Source organism: Erinaceus europaeus, chromosome 4 (genome assembly GCF_950295315.1).
Source record: "Erinaceus europaeus chromosome 4, mEriEur2.1, whole genome shotgun sequence".
Lineage (NCBI taxonomy): Eukaryota > Metazoa > Chordata > Mammalia > Eulipotyphla > Erinaceidae > Erinaceus > Erinaceus europaeus.
Genome location: NC_080165.1, coordinates 14790627 through 14811760, shown reverse-complemented (window position 1 = coordinate 14811760; position 21134 = coordinate 14790627). Strand labels below are relative to the sequence as shown.

Below are 21134 nucleotides of genomic sequence, written 5' to 3'. Positions count from 1 at the left end.
CAGGCGGGGCTCAGGTACCCCAACTTCCCTTGGACTCAGGTCTCGGAGACACTTGTCAGCTGAGCTTTCCACCCCTGCTGTCCCCACCTGTCACCTTGTCTGGCCCCATTACCCTTGTCCAGCCCTCTAGGGACGTTTTCATGGCCACCTGGTTTTGTGGCCTTCTGGCCTGAACTTCTGTTGTCTCTGGTCACCCCTTTCTTGTCGCCTCTTCAAAACAACCCACTCCCAGTGGGAACCATGGGAAGGGATTCCCCCCACGGGGCCCCATGTCCATGGGCACCTGCTCTGGAAGGGGTCCCCCACCTGATGGATGAGTCTCCTGTCCCCCAGGCCTATGAATCCTGTCTCAACAAGAGACTGCTGTTATTTCCCCAGTCACCACTCCTCCCCTCTGCTCCATGGCCTCTGCTGGATCTGTCTCTCTCACCCACCCCACCTCCCTGCCATGATCGGAGCTCCTCTCCCCCAGCCCCTCAGCCCTTCTTCTTCTAGCGTTTGCCCTTCTTCCGTAGCCAGTCAACAGGTCAGGTTGAAAGCTGTCAGGAGCTGCTTGTTGCTGGCTTTGAAAGTGACTGGGATCCATGTGGATTCAGTCGCCTAGGAAGGATCGTGAGTTTTCCCAATGAATGGGTACTCACGGGATGCACCATGAGAAGGTCGATCCAATGCATCCCTCAGCCCTGAGCTCTGGCCAGTCTTAGCACTCCATCATCCAGAACCTGCAGTAGTTCCCTACATCCAGATCCCCACAGTAGGATCAGCTTCTCTGCAGGAACTTGAGGGGTCCAGCTGCACCCCCACTCTCTGCCCCTCCCCTCCTTCCTGACTTCCTTCCTGAATGTGTGAAGCCTTTCCTGCTCTAGAACTTTGTCCCCCACACTGGGCCCCTGGAGGCCCTGCCCCTCTGCTCTGCTACCCAATGACACCTTCTATATGTCCCTGGCACTTCCTTGCACAGGACTTGGGGAAAAGGCCATGTCTGGCCATGAGCTACACTGACTTCTGCAGTCTGAGAAGCCACCTAGGTTCTTCCTGGGCTCAGCAGCTGCGAGTCATAAGCAGGAAGTGGGGCCAGCCCCTCTCGGGCAGGAGGGTGCCCCGGGCACGGGATGGGCGCCGGGCCATGAGCTGGCAAGGAGCCGGGGGCACTTGTGGGAGCAGCCACTCAAGCGGTGCCAATTAATGATTGGCCCTGAGAGGGGGAAGGTCTGGGTGGGTGGGTGGGACGGTCCCCTTCAGGCTTTGACAGTGACCTTGGGCCATGGATGGGGAAGCCCTTTAAAGGGGTATGTCAAAATCTGTGCAGCGTCCCAGTGCTTTTCCCAGAACCCAGTGCTGTGGCCTGTATGCCTCTAGGGATGGGGAGCTCACTACTGCACAGTAGATCTTTCTGGTGATGACCCTGCCTTGACTCTGCCCAGGTGTCCACTGCTCTGCTCCTTGCAGGTGATGGAGGCACACCTGAGCTCTCTCTGGCCACCTGGGCCAGCTCCAGGCCTCTTTCTTCCTCTGTCCAGAGATGTGCAGATCCTGCCTCTCCTGTTATTGCAGATGACCTCTGGGATGTGGGTGGTGAATGTGCCCCCATCTCTTCTGTCATGTGTGGTGGGGTGCCTGGGAATTGGGGCTGAACCTTGTGTCCCAGGGCATCTCTTAGAAAGGCAAGCCCCCGTGGGACCCCTGTGCAAGGTGGGATGTCTTCTCTACCTGGGCTGTAGGCAAGGGTCTCCCTACAGGCGATGTGAGCACTGATACCTGAGTGTATACAGGGAAGGGTTCTGGGAGGAGGGAACAGCAGGTACAAAGACCCAGAGGCCGGACCTTGGAGGGCATTTCCTGGAAGCACTGAGGGCAAACCCAAGGGTGGTCAGAGAGAGAATGCAGAGGCCTGTGGAGCCCTGGAGGGAGCAGGGCCATAACCCCAAGGGCCCGGAAGGCATGGAAGGTTTGGAGCAGGAAAGGGCTTTTTCTCTCCTTCCTTCCTGCCACTGTCCCAGCCCCACCTGAGCTCAGAGCTCCTGGGGCCCCTCCAGCCTGGGGAGCAGGAGGGGTGCTGTGGCATGCATGGGGCCCCCAGCCCCCACCCCATGCTGCATGGAACACTGAGTCCCACCCATCATGTGCCGCTGCGGACATGAGCAGGCATAGGGGAAGCCCTAATCCTGCCTCACATGGCTGCCCGGCCTCCTGTCTCTGTCCCATGTGCTCTGCAGGGGACATTTGCATTGGGAGCTCTCCCTGAACCCGCTGGTCACTTGGGACTCAGCAGAGGCCATAAGGCCTGGGTGCACTGGCGGGCTGACCTCTGGGTGTCTTTGGCCATGGAGGTGGGAGTCTGGCCCTGGGTCATACTCCGCTCCAGGGTTCTGAAGACCAGGAAGGACGAGAGCTCAAGGGACCTCGGGCCACCTTGGGCAGCAGCACCACTCACATGCTGAGACGAGTCAGGCCAAAGGCACATGGATCATTTCCCAGACGTGGAACAGACAGATTTCCCTAGAGCAAGACAGCTCTCTAGCAATCCTTACATCCTTGGCCTTGTTGTCATGGGCTGTGTGTGCTTCATAAAATAGCTTACAGGAACTCAGTCCCTTGCTGTTTCTACATTTCCTCCTGTGCCTGTGGCCTGATGAGAGCAGTTCCAAGAGGTCTGCTGGGCTACGGGACTCTTGGAGGGGACAGTAGTGCCCTCCCCCCGGCCTGGAAGCTCAGATCTAGAACTTTCTCCTTCCCAGACATGGTGCTCCCACCAGGGGTGGCCAGAGAGGGGTGTTCTCTGCCTGGGTCAGTTGGGGCGGGGGAGGCTCCCTCTGGCAGCTCTGTTATTGTTCAGCCAGTTTACATGGAGTGTCCCGGGATGAGGTGTGTATGTGTGTTTTGGGAGGGAGGTGCGGGGGAGAGGTGGAGGTCAGCTACCCGTTCTGGGAAGCTATAGGGTTCAGGGCTGGTCAGCCTTGCTTTGGCTGCCCTGGCCACTCCCTGCCAGGGACCAGCCAACTAGGATGGCAGGACAATGGGAGTTTCAGAAGTCAGGATCACAATGACTTGGGAGTGGGGGCAGAGGCACTGTAGAGCTCCCAGCTCAGGCTGTGAAGGGGCCCAAGGCTGCTCCAGGTAGCCTGCTCTCAGTCCCCTCTGCTGGGAGGTTGGCTGGCAGCTGGGAGGGGTGCTTTCTGAGATGACCAGGTTGGTATGGACACCTCTGACTAGCCACTCTGGAGGCTACATGGCCATCATTGCTGACTTTACAAGGGCAGGCTGTCTGGGGCTGACCTCCTGAACAGGAGGGACTGTCAGAAGTGGGGCGGGAGTGGGTTGCAGGAGTGGCCTCCTCAGCTTCCCCCAGAAAGAAAAGCAGCGAGCGTGGTGGCGGGGAGCCCCTGGGAGGTCAGTACAGCTTGCAACACAGAGCCCGGGGTTTCTGCCATATTGCCTCTTCGCCACGGGGCAGGACCCACCTGCAGGGCTGCTGCGCGGCGTGTGAGGGCCTCGCTGGGTCAGAACAAAGGCCTGGGGCGCGTGGGCGTGCCGGCGTGTTCGGACCTGGCAGGACTTTTTCCAACGCTCTGTTTATGACAACGGCAGGGAAGAGCTTAGTGTGGAGTCACTGACTCAGCCAGAGCAAGGGTGGGGGCTGGGTGCGGTGGGCGGGAGACAGGCCTGAGAGGGACAGACAGAGTGACAGAGAAAGCAACACACACATGGACTTACACACAGTTGCATACACAGTCACATACAGAAGCACCAAGAAGACCAACATGGGCCTTTACCCTCCGCTCACCTACCAGGCCAGGGTTCTGAGCTGCTTTGCAGTGGGTAAAACTCCCCACCCCCAGCCCACAGTCAGCCCTCAGGTGTCAGTCAACCCCAGCCCATCCCCCCTGTGCCCAGCTAGCCTGCACTGGTGTTGCTCTCACACCCTCTGTGCCACTGTGAAGTGGTGCCATTACCATCTCCCATCCATGGGTGACAGGTGTGTGTTGGATCCAGGTGGTCTAGGGCCAAGGCCCTGCCTTGAACACCCAGGTTGGCAGAGGCCTGTTGGGTAGAGCTTTGAATTTCCTCCCTTACTTGCAGTCCACTGTTTCTGGAACAGTCCACTGTTCCTGCCTCTCCCAGCCTGGGCCTGTGGGTATTGGGATGCCATACCAGCTGAGGGTGGCAGGCACAGGTCCTGGAACTGAGCCCAGCCTGGGGTATGGGCATCCTCAAGGGGCCACTGGCCTTGCCTGAGGTCCCTGGGCTTCTCTGCCAGACCTGGACATGGGGACCGGGCCACCTTGGAAAGTGACCCCAGGTCTGCCAGTGTTCCTCCTTGGGCCTCAGCCTCTCTGCCTAGAGCCCTGGAGGGGCCATCTTCCCCTGTCCCCTCTTCTAGGATCATAGGAATCCTGGAGGATGGCCAGGGAGGGTGTGGGGCCTCACCAGGCAGCAGAGTCCCACTGGCCAAGCCACTAGAAGACTCAGGGACCCCTGCCCTGTCCCATGTCCCCCGAGACCCCAGCAAGAGTTGCCTTGATTTACCTGCACCATGGCAGTCACCTCAGGTGAAAATGTCCAGAGAGGACATTCACCACATTGTGCCTCACCCATGGTCCATGCAGAAACTGAGGCCCAGAGCAGCAAAGGACTAGGGTGGGGTCAGAGTCCCAGTACCATTCAGGCTGATACTTGTTGATGGGGACAGAGTGGACTGGAGGTGCCTCTGGCCAGACCTGAGTTCTCAGATGCCCCTCCTATTGTCCACGGGGACCCCAACCTGCCTGAGACCAAGTTAGATCCCTCAAAACTATCCTGCGTCCCCACCCTCCACCCTATGGCCCTCACTCACCTAGACCCTGCATCTGGAGGCTTCTGGATTTTTCTTTCCTTAACTCCCTGCCCCCCAGTCCACCCACCAGCCTCCTTGACCCACCCTCACCCTGTGTCCCAAGCCAGGCCACATGGGCCCTCTGACCCCTCACCTAGCAAGCTGCCAGTGCTTCTCACCCGGTGAGTCTACCTGCATTCACTACCTTCTCTGTTGTCAGTTTGATAGCCCTTTGCAATGCAAGCCTAGGAGTGCCCTAAGATCCAAATCCTCCTCCCCACTTCCTCTTCACATTCCCTCCTCAGCACTTCCACGCTCCCCTCCCACCCCCCAGCACTGTTCCCAGTGCTTTTTCATCAGTCTCCACCTTCTATGGGTCCTCTCACAGCCAGCAGCCCCCACAACAGCCTTGTCTTGCTGTATACTTGACCTTGGGCTTCAGGATTGAGCAGGGCTGGGCACTTTGGGCCTTACCCTAGGACTCTGGGGTCCAGGGCCAGGCCCCATCTCTGTGCTATGACTGGGCCATTCACCTGCCTCCTTGAGTCAAGTATCCTATGAAGTGGGAATCCCTATGAGGGTTTAAATTGAGTAAATGGGTGGTATGCTACCCCCTAAAACCCACCAAATGCCACCTACTTTTATAACAGCTTGACTGACATGTAATCCACATGCAATTTACACATTAGACAATTCCTCAGTTTTAGTGGCCAATTTTTAGGGTTTGAGTGGAACTGTGAGACCATCAGGGAAATCTCATCACTCCAAGAGAAGCCCTTCAGCTATGATCTGCCAGCCACTCCCCAGTCACATTGGTTTGCTCTCTCTGTGGACTTGAGTATTCTAGATACTTTCTATAATGACATGTCACAATGTCCTGCCTTTTGTGGATGGCAGTTTTTGATTTTTTTGGGGAGGGCACAATGTTTGCAGGGGTCATCGATGCTGTAGCAATGATCAGTTCCTCATTCTTTTGCAAGACTGAGTAATATTCCATTGTCTGGATGGGCCACTTTTTTTTTTTTTTTACTCATCTGTCTGTTGATGGACATTTGGGTTGTTCCCACTTTGAGGTATTACAAATAATTCCACTGTGAGTATTCATGCACAAGTCTTTGTGTTCATTTCTCTTGGGAAAAAACCTGGGAGGGAGATTACTGGGTCACATAATGATTTTTTGTTTCACATCTAGAGGAACTGCTAGACTCTTCCCTTGGTGGCTAGTCCATTGGACTTAATTCCAGTAATGTGTGAAGTTTCCAACATTTTCATGTCCTTGTTGTACTTGTTACTATCTGCCTATTTATTTCAGCCATCCTATCTCATTAGGGTCATTTGTTTCTTATGCAGCACTGACGAACAAACCCAAGGCCTTCCGTGTGGTGATACCCCACTGAGCAGCTTCTTTGGCTCAGCTGTATCTATCATTCACTACTTCTTAGAGGGAGAGAGACAGGCAGAGAGAAAAGAGATAGCACAGCACCACTCGGCCATCCATGGCACACTCCAGGGACCATCATCCGTGGTGTCTCCACAAAGTTGGATCCCAAGGCCGTGTGCATGGAAGGTGTGTGCTCTGTGGGGTGAGCTCTCTCCTGGCCCCTCCTTGAGGTTCTGATGTGCACTTCTTTGATAGTTAATGATGTCAGGCATCTCTTCACTTGTTTCTTGGTCACTTTTACATATTCTTTACAGAGGTGTTTATGGGGATCCTTTGCCATTTAAAAATATTTTTATTTATTTATTCATTTATTGGATAGATACAGAGAAACTGAAGAGAAAGAGGAAGATAAAGAGGGAGAGGGAGAGAGAGAGAGACAGAGAGATTTGAAGCACTGCTATCCCCTTGGGAAGCTTTTCCTTAGCAGTTGGGGACCAGGGGCTTGAACCCAGGTCTTTGTGCATGGTAGCGTGTGTATGCAACCCAGTGTGTCACCCCGTTGCCATTTTTGAAGGTGGTGTTTGGGGATGGTTCCAGGCCCCAAACCTGAGTCACCTCCCTGGCTGAATTTTTCTACTGTGTAGTTGTGTGTGTGTGTGTAGTTGTGTGTGTGTGTGTGTGTGTGTGTGTGTGTGGTGGGGATGGGGAGATAGACGCGGGGAGTAAGAGAGTCCAAGACACTGCCCACCATGCACAGAGCTCCTCTGTCCTTGGTGCTTTCCTGTGGTGCCAGGCATGGAATGCAGGGCTTCATGCATGGGAGAATGCACTTTATTCTCTGAGCCCCTTTTGTGCCTCCCCCCCGCCATTACTCAGTGGCATTTCCATGAACAGCTGCATCCTGGATGAGGCTTCAACGGGCTGTGCCATATAGCCTAGTGTGTCATGGGATCCAGACTCATGTAACTACTCAATCACACATTCACCGAGTGGGCCTGTCTCAGGATGGTACTGTCCGGCCTCTATGCCTGCACTACAAATCCACTGCTCCTGGAGGCCATTTTCCCCATTTTTTGTTGTCCTTGGTGTTGTTGTTATTGCTGTTGTTGTTGTGGGATAGGACAAAGAGAAATTGAGAGAGGAGGGGAAGACAGAGGGGGAGAGAAAGATGAAAGATAGACATTTGCAGACCTGCTTCACTGACTGTGAAGCAACCCCCCTGCAGGTGGGGAGCCGGGAGCTCGAACCAGGATCTTTATGCTGGTCCTTGAGCTTCACTTCGCACCATGTGTGCTTAACCTGCTGCGCTACTACCCGGCCTCCCCTCCCCCCGGCCCCATTCTTAAGGGTGATGTGGGGCTGTATGACTTGTAGAAAAATGTCACTTTCTTTAAGAGAGGCCAAGCAGGCTGACAGAAAGGGAGTCAGGCTGTGCTGGCCACAAGCATAGGTGCGCACACACCCTGAACACGCATGCTCACACTCACAGGGTTACGAGCACACACGTGAGGCTCACACACCCCAGTGTGCAGATGCTGTGTGTGGTGCATGTCTCCTTAAACTCCATCCCTGTGGCCCTCATTCTAGCTGGTGACTCATCCACAGCGGATGGGGTGGGGACTAAGAAACAAAATGGCCTCTTGACTGGCCCAACATCACCCCACAGGCCTGAATTCCAAGTGGCAGACTCTGAGACCCACTCAGGGCAGTGAGCAGCGCCAGACCTCTAGGCTCACCCCTGAGCTTTCAGAACCTGGAGCCTGGGTCCCCTCATTTCTGGAGCTGCTGTGTGGCCTTGAGCAGGATGCTACCCTTCTCTGGGCCTCACCCGTTACTTGCTGGAGACAAGGAGACGGCAAAAGTTGGCCCCAGACCCTTCCCAGCACCAAGGCTCTGGATTCCTGGTGCTTATCTGAAGGGAACTGAATGAAGTCTCATCCTCACCTGCTTCTCCAGGCCTACAGTTATGAGCCCAGGCATGGCTTTCTGAAAACCGAGTGCCAGGCCCCGTGGACACCAGGAAGTGGCAGGTCACTTCCGGGACATCGGGATAGTATAGTCTTGGGAGGTGGGGGAGGTGTTCTGCCACCTACCCGGCGGGAGGTTCTCTGCTCCTGGAGCCTTGGGAAGGCTCAAGTTCTAACAACCTAGGAGGAAGAGAATGGCCTGGACAGTCCCCATAGTGGATCCCCACTGGTGGCCTTAGTCTCTCCACCAGAAGTCGTTTCTGAGGGCGGTGGATTTGCCCTGAATGTAAGTGGAGGGATCAGCTGGGCAGGGCTGACTTGGCCCCTCTCCCAAGGAGGAAGCTTTAGACCAGGGCAGGGTGGGCTGGACAGGCAGGGATGGCCCTGGGCTTAAGATCATCTTAGAGGTCTGGGGAGCCGGATGTGACCATCTGCCATATTTCCTTTCTCAGTCCTGAAAGCACAGGGTAGGGGAAAGTTGTTTTTTTTTTAAAGACTATGAATTTTATTTTATTTATTTTCCTTTCATGGGGGGGATTAATGGTTTACAGGCAACAATAAAATACAGAAGTTGGTACATGTGTAACATTTCTCAGTTTTCCACATAATGCTCTAACCCCCCACCTAGGTCCAGGGGAAGGATTTTAGGCCTCCCTTGGCAAATGGGCACACAGGTTCAGAGAGGGTGTGTGACTTGCCTGGGGCCACACAGCAGTATTTCCTGCTGCTCAACCCAATGTCCCTGGACACTTGACTCTGCCTTTCTCTGAACCCCTGGCCAGGCCCCGCAGAGCTCATAGTGTCAACTGAACCAGCTGCACCCACAGTAGGAAGTGCTCGGGAAGTAGCGGTCTGCACTCTTGGCCCTACCCAAGTTGGGGGTGGTAGTGGTGGAGGAAGTCAGTGTGTGTGGCCTGCCCCATTTAGGTGGTGGTGATGGTAGGGAATCCCACTGAATGCTGCAGCTGACTTGGTGTCTGTTCAGGGTGGGCTCTGGATCCCTAGAAGGGCCTTTGCCTTCAGAGGTCAGGGTGTGCCCCTGCCCAGGACAGCTTCTAGCCTCAAATGGACCTTCAGTGCCGCCATCACCTGTCGGCCCACCCCCGTGACCCGACACATCTGAACAGGCACCGAGCTCATATGGCTGGACCCCCCTGCCTTTGGGGCTCAGTGTTCCCATCTCTGAGATGGGTCTAATCCAGAGGCTTTATTTCATGGGGTTGTCATGGAGACAGAAAGCAACCAGGAGGGGAAGCACGCAGCCTGCCTTACCCACTTGTGTGAGGTCTCTGGATACAAATGTGTATTTGTGGGGGTGGGGGGAGGCCCATGGATAACCAGGCAGCAGCTGAGGGCTGGAAGAGCTGTGCCTGCCCATACTTGAGGTGCTGAGCCCCAGCTCTACATGGCAGCACCACACGTGATAGAGCAGAGCTGTGGCGTCTCTTCCCACCTACCCCCTCTTCCTTTCTCTGGAACAGAAAAGGGTTGGGGGGGGGGGGAAAGCCAGCCAAGGAATGGTGGAGTCACACATGCATGAGGCTCTGTTAAAACACACACACACACACACACACACACACACACACACACACACCAGAGAAGGGTGGCTGACTATGCCGGGGCCTCCGTGGCTGACCTTGCCAGGGCCTCCAGGAGTCAAGGTGGGGAGAGTGTATCCTCACGGTGTCCAGAGGCTGGGGTGAGCTTTGGACACATGGGCAAGCATCCCCAGAGCAAGGCTGGTGTGCACCAGGGCAGGTGAGAGGACCAGTGACTTAGAAACTGGGGGAAGTAGGGGCTGGGGAGGTGGGGAGGGGCTGTACCTGAGTAAAGGCCAGGCTGCAGGGAGTGGTGGTGGGTATAACAGACAGGACAGGTGCCCAGGACTGGGGAGTCACCGAGGGTTGCTGAGCAAGGCCCCTGTTCACTGGAAAAACCTATTTGTAAGCCTGTGCCTCTGCTCCCCCATATTCTGGTGGGGCCTGCAGGCCATGCAAAGTGGCCCAAGGAGGATCTGGGAGGGTACTGTCTTCCCTCCACTCCCCAGGTAAGCTGGGGCCTGGGATATGCCTTCAGAGCTAGCTCCAGGCCTATAAATTGTGGTCACAGGGCCCCCTGTCCCATGGGGCTGTCTCAGGTGAGACACACAGAATGCCAGTATATGGTGACCCTCTGCGCCCAGGACCCTGCATCTTCCTCATCAAGTCTCCTCAGGCTGCCACTTCTCTGCAGGCCATCTCCCTTTGTCTCCATGGTGAGATGGGAGGGCTTGGTTCCTTAACACAAGAAGAGGCGAGAGTGGTAGAGGGTGAGTAACAGCTGAGAAACTGAGTCTGAGCTGGAGGCTGGGGAGCTGGGGTGGCAGATACAGGGCAGGGTTCTGGGGAAGTCTGTCCAGAGGCACAGCACATGGGAGAGCCCACCTGTTTCCTTTCAGGGACAATGGTGGCTTTCTGGGGACAGGAGGGTCCCCGGAAAAGTGACAAGTTCTGGGGCCTCCAGGGAAATGCTCACTCCACAGGGCTGGGCTGTGGGACTTTTCTTTCCCTAGACCAGCTTCATGGTGTGACTGCATGATCAGCTAAGTTTTCCAGAGCCCTAGCTGCTCACCACACTGTGACATGCCCTCAGCTTACCTCCCCAGAGTCCCCACTCAGGACTCACATGTCAGGCAGCCGTCCCTTCTGCCCCAGGTCCACAGAGGCTCAAACAGGGCATCTTCTCCCAAGGGTGGTTCTTGGGACTCCACGGCTGTCTTCTGCCCACATGCATGTGCATATGCACTACCTAGGGGCCTGTGGGTTTGGTGCGCAGAGCCAGCGGTCTCCTGAGTGGGCTGGGGCTGCCATGCTAACATAACTTAGCCAAGGACCAGCTAGGCCAACTGTCGCTCTCAGGGAGCCCGTGCTCACAGAACAGGCAAGACGGGCTCAAAAGATCAGGGCAGGTGGTGGTGGTGCTGGGGTCTCCCAGCAGAGACTGTGGTGAATGAAGCCCTGGAGCTGAACCCGCCCACAGAAGGGGCTACAGACTCATGTGCAGCCTGGAAGTCTCAGCTGCTGGACTGAACAAGGAGACAGTTTCCCTTCTGGTTGGCAGTTTAGAAAGGCAGGCGGCAGCATTAGAACTAGAATTGGAAAGTGGTTAGAATTTGGCCATGAGCGGGAAAGAATTCTCCCCCAATGAACCTGTTCACTTGTTCCTTTTCACCCTCAAGGGACCTTTCCATTGGTGGCGCCTGAGTGATTTGGGACCTAGGACACACTGGGACCTGGGGTTGTGCCCACTTGAGAGGGAAGAAAGAATCGTGGTTCAGGGGAGGAGGGGGAGAGAGAGCAGCGGGCACAGCACTGCCAGCTTGGGGAGTGCAGTGATTTGGTGGGTGAGGAGGAGGGGGTTGGTGAGGGAGGGTCTTCTGAGCCAAGCCAGGGGATTCCAGGAGAGGGGAGACTCAGAGCTTGGCCAGGGGCCAGCATGGATGACCAGAGAGGGAGGCAGCAGCAGAGTCAGCCTTTCTCCTGGGGGAACCTACCACCCTGCAGCTCCCAGGCTCTGGGCACAGGCAGAGAACTTGACAACAGCGATGATGCCCTTGCATGCCTGGCTGGTGCTGGGGCACCTGCTGCGTCTCACCCAGCACCCTCCGCCTCCTCTACCCCCCAACCCCCGCAGGGAGCCGTGAGGCCGCCTTCACCTACGCCATCACTGCAGCTGGGGTGGCCCACGCCGTGACGGCGGCCTGCAGCCAGGGCAACCTCAGCAACTGCGGCTGTGACCGAGAGAAGCAGGGCTACTACAACCAGGCGGAGGGCTGGAAGTGGGGCGGCTGCTCGGCCGACGTGCGCTATGGCATCGACTTCTCACGGCGCTTTGTGGATGCCCGTGAGATCAAGAAGAACGCGCGGAGGCTCATGAACCTGCACAATAACGAAGCCGGCAGGAAGGTCGGTGCTCCCGGGGTGCTCACCTCCCCACCCTGGGGTGGGAGGTGCTGTTCTAGCTAAGGAAGTCTGGGGCACCCCGAGAGGACCAGAGCAGAGCCCTGGGCAGAGGGCAGCCACCCTGTGCCCATTGTGGATGGGAGGTGGGGTGCCCTCTGCTCCCTCATGCATAGGAGGGGAGGGGTGATGCCCTCTGGCCCCCTATGGTGAGATAGAAGGTGGGGTGCCCCTTGCTCCCCCCTTGGGTAAGATGAGAGGAGGCGTGCCTTCTGGTCCCCTATGGATAGGATGGGAGGAGGGGTGCCCTCTGGCCCCATCATAGGTGGGATGGGAACCTCAAAGTCCTTGTCCTCTCCCTGGTTAATACACCCAGAGACACTTCCTGGAGGAGGTGGCCTTTGGCTCAGGCTGCCATGAGGATAGGCTGTCCCTGGATGGATGGAAGGGAGGGCACAGGGTGGGGGGCAGTCAGTGTCACGCAAAGGGTGGGCTGTGGTGCGGGGGCTGCCTGTGGAGGATGTTCAGACAGCTGGGGCAGAAGTCAGGGTGAGCCCAGCCCGGCCCTGCCTGTGGGGAGATGAGGCCCCAGATACGGAGCTGGGAGGAGTAGCCTCCATGGCGGCAAGATGATCCAAGATAGGGCAGCCGGCCGAGTGGAACCTTACTCCAGGCCTTGCTCCCTGGCCTGGCTCCCCGGCCTTGTTTCAGGGACCAAGCTGGGAGGCTCTGCAGCCTGCCCCTCCAACACAGAGAAGCTGGGATGACCCTCCCACAGCCCCTGCTCCTTCTCCGTGACAGGTGCTGAGCAGAGCATGGGGGCCAAGAGGGAGTCAGATGCCATCCTTAGTGGACTGAGTAGGGAGCTGGGGGTCATGGGCAACCCTACGGGAGGCAGCAGAGATTTCCTGGAGGAGGTGACATCTGAGCAGAGCCTTGAAGGCCATGCCAGAGCTGAGAAGCGAGAAAGCAGAGAAGTAGCACTGGGGTGGGGGCTGCAGATGGTGGGAACATAGCAGGTGCACCCAGGTGACACAGGGCTGGAGAGGCAAGTGGAGACTGGCTTAGAGCAGGCCTTGAGTGTCACGCTGAAGTTGGCCATCATCTGGACTGTGTGGAGGGCACGTGCAGCAGGTGGCATAAGCTTAATTCTGGGGGTGGGGGGAGGAGAGGGATGAGTGGTAGCATGGAGACAGGAATGAGAGGCACCTTCTTCACTTCCAGGGTGCTCACAGATGGCTCCTAACTACTGCTCTCCAGGTGGAGATCAAGCTGGGCTATGGGGGGGGGGGGATGAGGAAAGCTTGGTTCATTCACCTGGAGGAATCTGGAGGACTCCCTGGAGGAGGAGGAGGAGGAGGAGGAGGAGGAGGAGGAGGAAGCATGACTGGGCACCTCATGGAACCACCTGAGCCTGGGCAGTAGCTTGGGACCTGAGTGGCAGCTCCGCCGTCCCTGCAGTTAGGAAGGGTTCAACATCCCCATTGAAGTTCAGAGTGAGCAACAGAATCAATCCCTAAAGCTACTGGGGAAGAAGTCAGGCCCTGCAGGGAGATGAGGGTCCTGGGTGCTTCTGAGGTGGGACTTGAGCCACTGCTCCATGGAGACACGGCCAAGCGAAAGCAGCGTTAGAAGAATGGGCACATGGGGTGGAGGGGCAGCCCGGCTCAGAGCGTGGAGGTGGGCTCGCTGGCACCTGGGACCAGTCTGCTAGTACAAGGCTCTGACTGCCAGCCCCACTGGGGTTTGACCTGTGAGCCACAGATGCCACTGTGGGAAGTAAAAGGACACCAGGGGTGGAGCTGGATGGGGGCACACCTGGCTGATTGCACACATAACCACACACAAGGACCTGGGTTCAAGGCCCTGCTCCCCACCTACAGGGGAAGCTTCACAAACAGTAAAGCAGGGTGGCAGGTGTCTTTCCTGTTTCCTTCTCTATCTCCCTTTCATCTCAGCTTCACTCTGTCCTATCAAGAACCAAAGAAAGAACGAAAGAGAGAAGAGAGGAGAAGAGAAAAAAGAAGAAAAGAAAAGAAAAGATTAAACCACCAGGGAGGAGGCAGGGTTGGATTCTGGGTCTGTGGAAGGGATAGGAGGAGGCTGGAGAACACAGAGGCTACATGGAACTCCAGTCTGGGTGGGGAGGGTTTGGAACGGAGACAGGGACTGGAGGTGGAGGGACAGTAGGTCACAGCAGGGCCAGGGAAATGCCAGAAAGTGGTCAGCACTTGTCTCAGGTCACCTAGAAGGTCCTGTTCTGACCCATCCTTGTTTTTTGCTTCTTTGTTTTTTATTTTTTACTGGCTAGGATTTTCACTGGGGCTTGGTGCCTGCTCTACAAATCCACCATGCTTGGCATTCTTTTTCCTTTTCCCTCATATTTTTATTTGATAGGACAAAGAAAAAATTTAGAGGGGAAAGGAAGAGAGAGAGAGAGAGAGAGAGAGCTGCATCCCTGCTTGACTGCTTGAGAAGCTTCCTCTCTGCAGGTGGGGAGCGGGGTCTCAAACCCAGGTCCTTGTGTGTGGTGACATGTGTGCTCAACTGGGTGCTCTACCACCTGCCCCCCACTCCCACCCCTCTTTGAACCTCAGTCTCCTCCCCTGTACAAATAGGCAGAGTATTCCTGACTTCCTGTCCCCCCTGGCCAGGCCCCTCATGCTGTGAGGCTGTAGAAGCCAGCCACCTTCAAGGCTTTCAGCAGCCTAGGCCACCAGCCACCTTGACCCTCATGATGGAGTGTCCAGGCTTACACCTCCCTGCGCTATGTCTCCCGTGAGAAGCTGAGCAGCCCTGGCCACAGCGAGGCCCCACAGGCTGGGCTGAACAAGCAGCCATGTCCCGGCTTCTCCAGTCTCACAGTGCTGTGTTTCCTCCCTCTAAATCCTCTGGGGTCTGGGGCCTTCTTGCCTCTTCCAACTCCAGGGGGCTTCTTGGTCTGAGATAACCTCCTCTTTAATTAATTAATTAATTAATTAATTAATCGATTTATCTATTTACTTATTCTACTGTCATCAGGGTTATTGAAGGGGCTCAATACCTACATGATGAATCCAACACTCTGTTGGACACTTTTTGTTTGTTTGTTTGACTCTCTTTTATTTCATAGGACAGAGAGAAACTGAGAGGGGAGTGGGAAATAGAGAGGGAGAGAGATAGAGAGACACCTGCAGACCTGCTTCACCACTCATGAAGCTTCTCCCTACAGGTGAAGAGTGGGGGGAGTTGAACCCTGGTCTTTGTGCGTGGTAATGTGTACATTCAATCTTTGGTTCTTATCAGAATCCTTGTCTTTGTCTTTAGGTCAGATCCCTGATCCAGATTGATTATACTGTCACTTTAATCACAGCCACAGGAACCTAGTGCCTCGTAAGGCCACACTGACCTTCTGAGTGGATGTGACTGGGAGACACCATTCACCCCACCCCAGGCTGGCACTCATCACCCTTTGCATCCCTGGCATTGGGGGTCAAGGTTAGGGGGAGAAGCACACAGGGGCCAGGAAAGGTCTAGCCAGCCCCCAGGACCATACTGAGTGTTGTTCTTAGTGCCAGGTGCCCCCTCTTCCACACAGAGCCCTAGCCAGCCTTTTCCTCAAGCCCCCAGCTCCTTTGGGCCAGCCCAGGACATGCTGCTGCTTCTGAGTAGTCGCCAGAGTCCCTGGTGCTGGTGCCTCAGATGCTGTGACTCTTACAGAGAAGGTGCTGGAGAAAAGAACTGCCCATTCTAGAAGGCTGTGATCACGGCCCAGGGGAGGCCCATGCCCAGGGGACCCAGCCAAGTGGAGATGCAGCCCCTTCATCTGCAAGCAGCGGCCTGGTTGCTTTAACTGCTGTCTAACCCAATCCCCCAAACACCCTGGCAGAAAGGGGTTCAAGGGGGTTCGGCTATTTGGCTGAAGGTGGAGGACAGTAGAGTAGGTGGGAGAGCAGTTGTCCAAGGCTAGCCCACCTGGCCTGCATAACCTCTCACCTGGACACCCCCTGCCAAGGTCAGAAGTCCCTTGAGTCCATAGCTTCAGGTGGTAAGCCTCTCCCTGGGCTTGGACTGCGAGGGTCTGTATGTGGTCCAGCCTGGCCTGAGGGTCATGGCAGGTTAGTGGAGAGTGAGGCTCTGGAGTGAGGGGAGGGTTCTCACCAAGATGAGCACAGGGCAGCACTGGGTGGGGGTGGAACTAAAAAGGAGAGGAGTGGGAAGAAGAGGGATGGCAGGATCAGAAGTCCTTGGCCCTGGGACCCCATGGTGGGCTCTGGGATCCTCTAGACCATACTTTGACCCAGACACCCCACAGTCCAGCCTCACAACTCTAGCTCTTAATAGCCACCAGACTGGCTCTCACAGTTCATTAGCACTAGGGGAGGGGTATCTGCCTGCCCTCCTTCCCCTCCATCCCTTCCTCTCTTCCCTCCACCCCTGCTAGTAGGTTATCTGCATGGCTACAGAGAAGCCCATACACCCCCCCCCCCCCAGACTCCAGCCTCCATCACCTGCCCCCGCCCCCACACCCAGGAACCCACCAGGCAGTGTAGGGCTGCCTGCTTCCTCTAGGGTTCAGGCCTGATGTGTCCTGGCCTGGAAGGTGACACGACAGTGACCCGTCATGTAGGCTGGACCCCTTGGACTTTCACTGATTCATTTCTTCATTCTTTGAGGGTCTCCTCATGGGGCCAGTGATGGGGCTTGGGCCCAGGGATCAGAGGCTGGCCAGGTCCTTGCTGGGCTACTGAAATGAGGCCAGAGGGAGCCCAGACAGCTGACAAATGGCTTTCTCTGCCTCCGCAGCCACAAGGCATCAGCTAATGATTCCCCATCTGTAATCAGGCCCGACTGGCAGGGGCTTTCGATCCGGGTAAATGAGTACCTGGGGTCAGGGCTGGCTCTGGGAATCAGCCTTCCAGGGCGTGGAGGGAGGCCCAAGGAAAACACACAGTGGTGCCCACCCAAGGCCCTCACGGATCCGGGGAGAAAGAACAACAGGCAGGGGGCTGACTTCCCAGCAGCTGGCACGTCCCAGCTCACCTGCACCGGCTCCTTCCGGCACCCACCGCACATGGACCCCCATGTGCCCGGCCAGGCAGGAGGGTGGGGAGTGGGCCAAACAGAGTACATTTATTAAGCACCTGCTGTTGTCGGGCCTGGTGCCACTAGGAGACGCTGCCTCCACTGGCTGGGTGCCAGCCCTAGCTTTGCCGCCTGCTACTCCGTGGTTTGTGGCCAGTCCCCCAGCTCCAAGCCACAGTTTCCTCACGGGTACATTCATTTCCTACAGGTTGTAGCAAAACCCACTGGCTTCATGCCTGTCAGGTTCTGGAAGTTGCTGACCCTCCTAGGCACACTGGGGACTGGTCCCTTTCACAGATGATGGGGCGGAGGCTCAGGGAGGCAGAGACACTCAGCTGTGGTCGCACAGCAGCGAGTGGAGGGAGGGAGCCCCAAATGCGAGGGGCGGGGGCAGACCACCCTGAGCCGCTGTCCCGCAGGTCCTGGAGGAGCGCATGAAGCTGGAATGCAAGTGCCACGGCGTGTCGGGCTCCTGCACCACCAAGACGTGCTGGACCACGCTGCCCAAGTTCCGGGAGGTGGGGCACCTGCTTAAGGAGAAGTACAACGCAGCCGTGCAGGTGGAGGTGGTGCGGGCCAGCCGCCTGCGTCAGCCTACCTTCCTGCGCATCAAGCAGCTGCGCAGCTACCAGAAGCCCATGGAGACGGACCTGGTGTACATCGAGAAGTCTCCCAACTACTGCGAGGAGGACGCAGCCACCGGTAGCGTGGGCACGCAGGGCCGCCTGTGCAACCGCACGTCCCCTGGTGCGGACGGCTGTGACACTATGTGCTGTGGCCGGGGCTACAACACCCACCAGTACACCAAGGTCTGGCAGTGCAACTGCAAGTTCCACTGGTGCTGCTTTGTCAAGTGCAACACCTGCAGCGAGCGCACCGAGGTCTTCACCTGCAAGTGAGCACCGCGCCCTGTCTGCACGCTCCCTCCCAGCCTGCCAGTGCCGCCCAGTGGAGGCCAGGACTGGCTAGAGAACACGGCAGGAGGGGGACTCCCCCAGGCTTGGCATGCACTCCCCGCTCCCCCTTCCCTCCTGGGAGCTGAGCTGCTGGTGCCCGCCACCAGGCCTGTGCCTTTTTTTGTTGTTGTTGTTGCTCTGGGCCAGCAACCCTCCTGGACTTACTGGCCAGATTTGGGATGTCTCCCAACACCCTCTCCTGCTGGCCTGGAAACAGTATGTGTATGGGGGAGAGCATGAAAGACTGTGGGCCAGGCCACCCTGCTGCCGAGCCTGGTGTTGACAGAATTATTTATGTGTTCTTAGTCTCAGAAGAGGATGCTTAGCACTAAGGTGTAGCTGGTCCTAACTCCAGACTCTGAGGTGGCACCTGCACCCTCCCTGTCTTCCCTTCTGCTTTCTGTCCTAGCTCCCTTGTGCCCCTTAACCCCCCCCCCCCGAAGTGTATCCCTGTGTATCCTGCCCTCCTGGCCTGCCTCAAGGCTCTCTGGGGCCTGGGTGTCTCAGGAGGACCCCCGAGAGAAGCACAGACAAGACCTTCAAGTTTCCAGCTCCTTCCTCCCCGAGTCACACTCCATAAACCCAGATGCCACCTGCGCCAGCTGCCAGGAGGGCTGTGTCTCCTTCCCGGTGCTTTCACCCTTCCAGCCTCCCGCCCACTCCCCACCCTTGTTTACAGAGCCCCTCTTGCCTGGGCTGGACAATCTTCCCCCGACAGTGCTTTGGGGTTGGCATTCAGGGACACTTGCCTTGTTAGACAGATGGGGAAGCTGAGGCCCAGAATGGCTCAGAACTTGTCAGAGACCCCCATGGCCATGAGCAAGGCTCCTGCCTTGACCAGGGCTTTCTGACTTCCAGCTCAGGGCCTTGACCCTGAGGTCCTCAGGCCTTGAGAAATCCAGCTGTGCTGTGGGGGGACTCACCCCCAGAGGAGTCTGTGAGATTTCTCTGTGGTTTCCTGGGCCCTTTGCCCTGACCGTGATGCTGAGAAAATGTGGATCCAGGGCTCAGGTGTCATTTGCCCAGGCCACCTGCAATACACAGATACACACACAGACACACACACAGACACACACACAGACACACACACAGACACACACACAGACACACACACACACACACACACACACACACACACACACACAATGGAGAGCCTCCCAACTCACCCCACACAGAAGCCTGGGAGGCAGGAACAAGAAAGGACTCAGCTGGGTTCCAAGCCTCCTACAGGGTGGGGAGAGATGGGAGCCTGGGGCTTGGGGCTGGAAGTGTTCTCTGCAGATGCTCCCACCCCCTCCCCTTGGAAACTGAGACACAGGATAGGCACCTGCCCAGGGCTGGAGAGGATGATGCTATCAACTTCTGGCACCCCCTCCACTGCCCACATATGCCACACACAGAGGATGCTTTTTCCCAGAAACCCTTGGAAACGTGTCCTCAGGTGGCTGACCCTCCCAGTGGGCTGGGCCTTAGCCAGGGCAGGCGACAACGTTTCGGCCCTATCCTTGGCATACACCACGAGTGTCCCCAGTCATGCTGGGACACTCCATCGGCTACTGTCCTGGGAGCTTCCAGGGCCTTGTGAATGCACACCCCGGCCCTGTCCCCTGTCCCCTACCCGGGTCCCAGGATGTCCTGAGTCCACCGGCCCAGCATCCTCTGCCAAGGAACCTGGTTAACTTATATTGTTATATAGCGTCAAAATGTCTATAGTGTCTTTTAAATTATTGTGACCTACACTGGGTACTAGAAGGGGGGGTGGCCGCACACTGTCCCCCGAGACAGGCTCCTCCTTCTGCTTGAACTGGACCCTTGGGGCTCCCGATACCACCAAGTCACAAGCACTGTCTTGGATAAGAACCTCCCCCCTCCACAAGTAGTCTGTCAGCAAAGGGTCCTTCTGGGGTGGGGAGGGGGGCCTGTGTGACCAGGCAGGAGTGCTGGAGGCTGAGGCATTGTGAGTGCCTGTAGTGCCACCTCCCCTTAGGGACATGGTGGGCTTCTGGAGGACTGCGTCTGGCCTCTCCTGGAGGGGAACACCGCCCCAATAAAGCTGGAATCAGAGTGGTGTATGCATGTGTGTGGAAATCATATCCCTGCAATGGTTGCCCTGGGGGTCGAACAGTGTCCCTCGAAGACACTCCCCCAGCCCTCCCCACCCTTCTGTGGCCCCCCTCCTCTGGCCTATGTGGCCCTCTCTGAGCCGCACTGATGTCCCCTTCCTCTGGTCCTAAGACACCTTTATCCCCTCCCCCCCTTTCCCAGGAAGGGACACAGACCCTGAGTGCTCCCTGTTCCAACTCAGGACACAAGGAAAGGCAGGCTGAGGGCCCAGTGACAGTGGATCCATGAACTTAGGTGGGGCTGGTCTCAGGGAGGGGAAACCAAGCACAGGGACCCACAGTCAGAGAACCCCCTCCCCCTCTCTGTCTCTTCCCTCTATGAGCGCATAAGGACTCCAATCTCAGGGACCTGAGGGGGTCTGTCTGCCTGAGCCTGGGGGCTTCGGGGTGTTCTGTGACGCCCCCCCCTCATCCCCAGCAATTCTTGCTGCTTCTCCCAGAGGCCTAGCTGCCGGCCTCCTCGCCTGCAGTAAAGCTCCCGAGGATGAATGGCATTCCTGCCCAAGGCCGCAAGGCATGTGGCGGGGCCGGTTTGGCCACTGCCCGCTGTCCCGGCAGCCTGGCATCGGGCGGAACCACTGATCAAACAGCCCCTGTCCCTGCTGTGCCCGCCTGGGCACCCACAGAACCTGGCCCCAGACCCAGGGCTCCATTCAGGGGGGCCCATGGGGAGTTCTCCAAGGGGGGTGGGGTGTGGCTCAACCCTCCAGGCTGAGCAGAGGAAGAGATGGGCAGGAAAGAGGCCCTGAATTTGAAGGGGTCTGTCCTTTTCTGATGCCCAGCCTCTAGGGAAGATGGCCTCTGTTTCCCCATCTGGGAGCAGGAGGTGTCCTCGGCCAAGATCTGGTGGCCAGCGGGGCCTATGGGGTCAAGGTCTGGGCCAGGTCATTTG

The 21134-nt window shown here is 57.1% G+C and overlaps 1 protein-coding gene across 2 annotated transcripts in view; it reads left to right on the top strand.

Moving 5' to 3' along the window:
* The window catches only part of WNT7B (Wnt family member 7B), a 49084-nt gene extending 28897 nt beyond the window's left edge, over positions 1-20187 (top strand). For both annotated transcript variants that reach the window (XM_007531901.3, XM_007531900.3), the window contains exons 3-4: positions 11834-12105; positions 17583-20187. In XM_007531901.3, coding sequence (XP_007531963.1) covers positions 11834-12105; positions 17583-18062 — 752 coding nt within the window. In that variant the 3' untranslated portion in view covers positions 18063-20187. The remainder of the gene's footprint in view (positions 1-11833; positions 12106-17582) is intronic.
* The last annotated feature ends 947 nt before the right edge of the window (positions 20188-21134 follow it).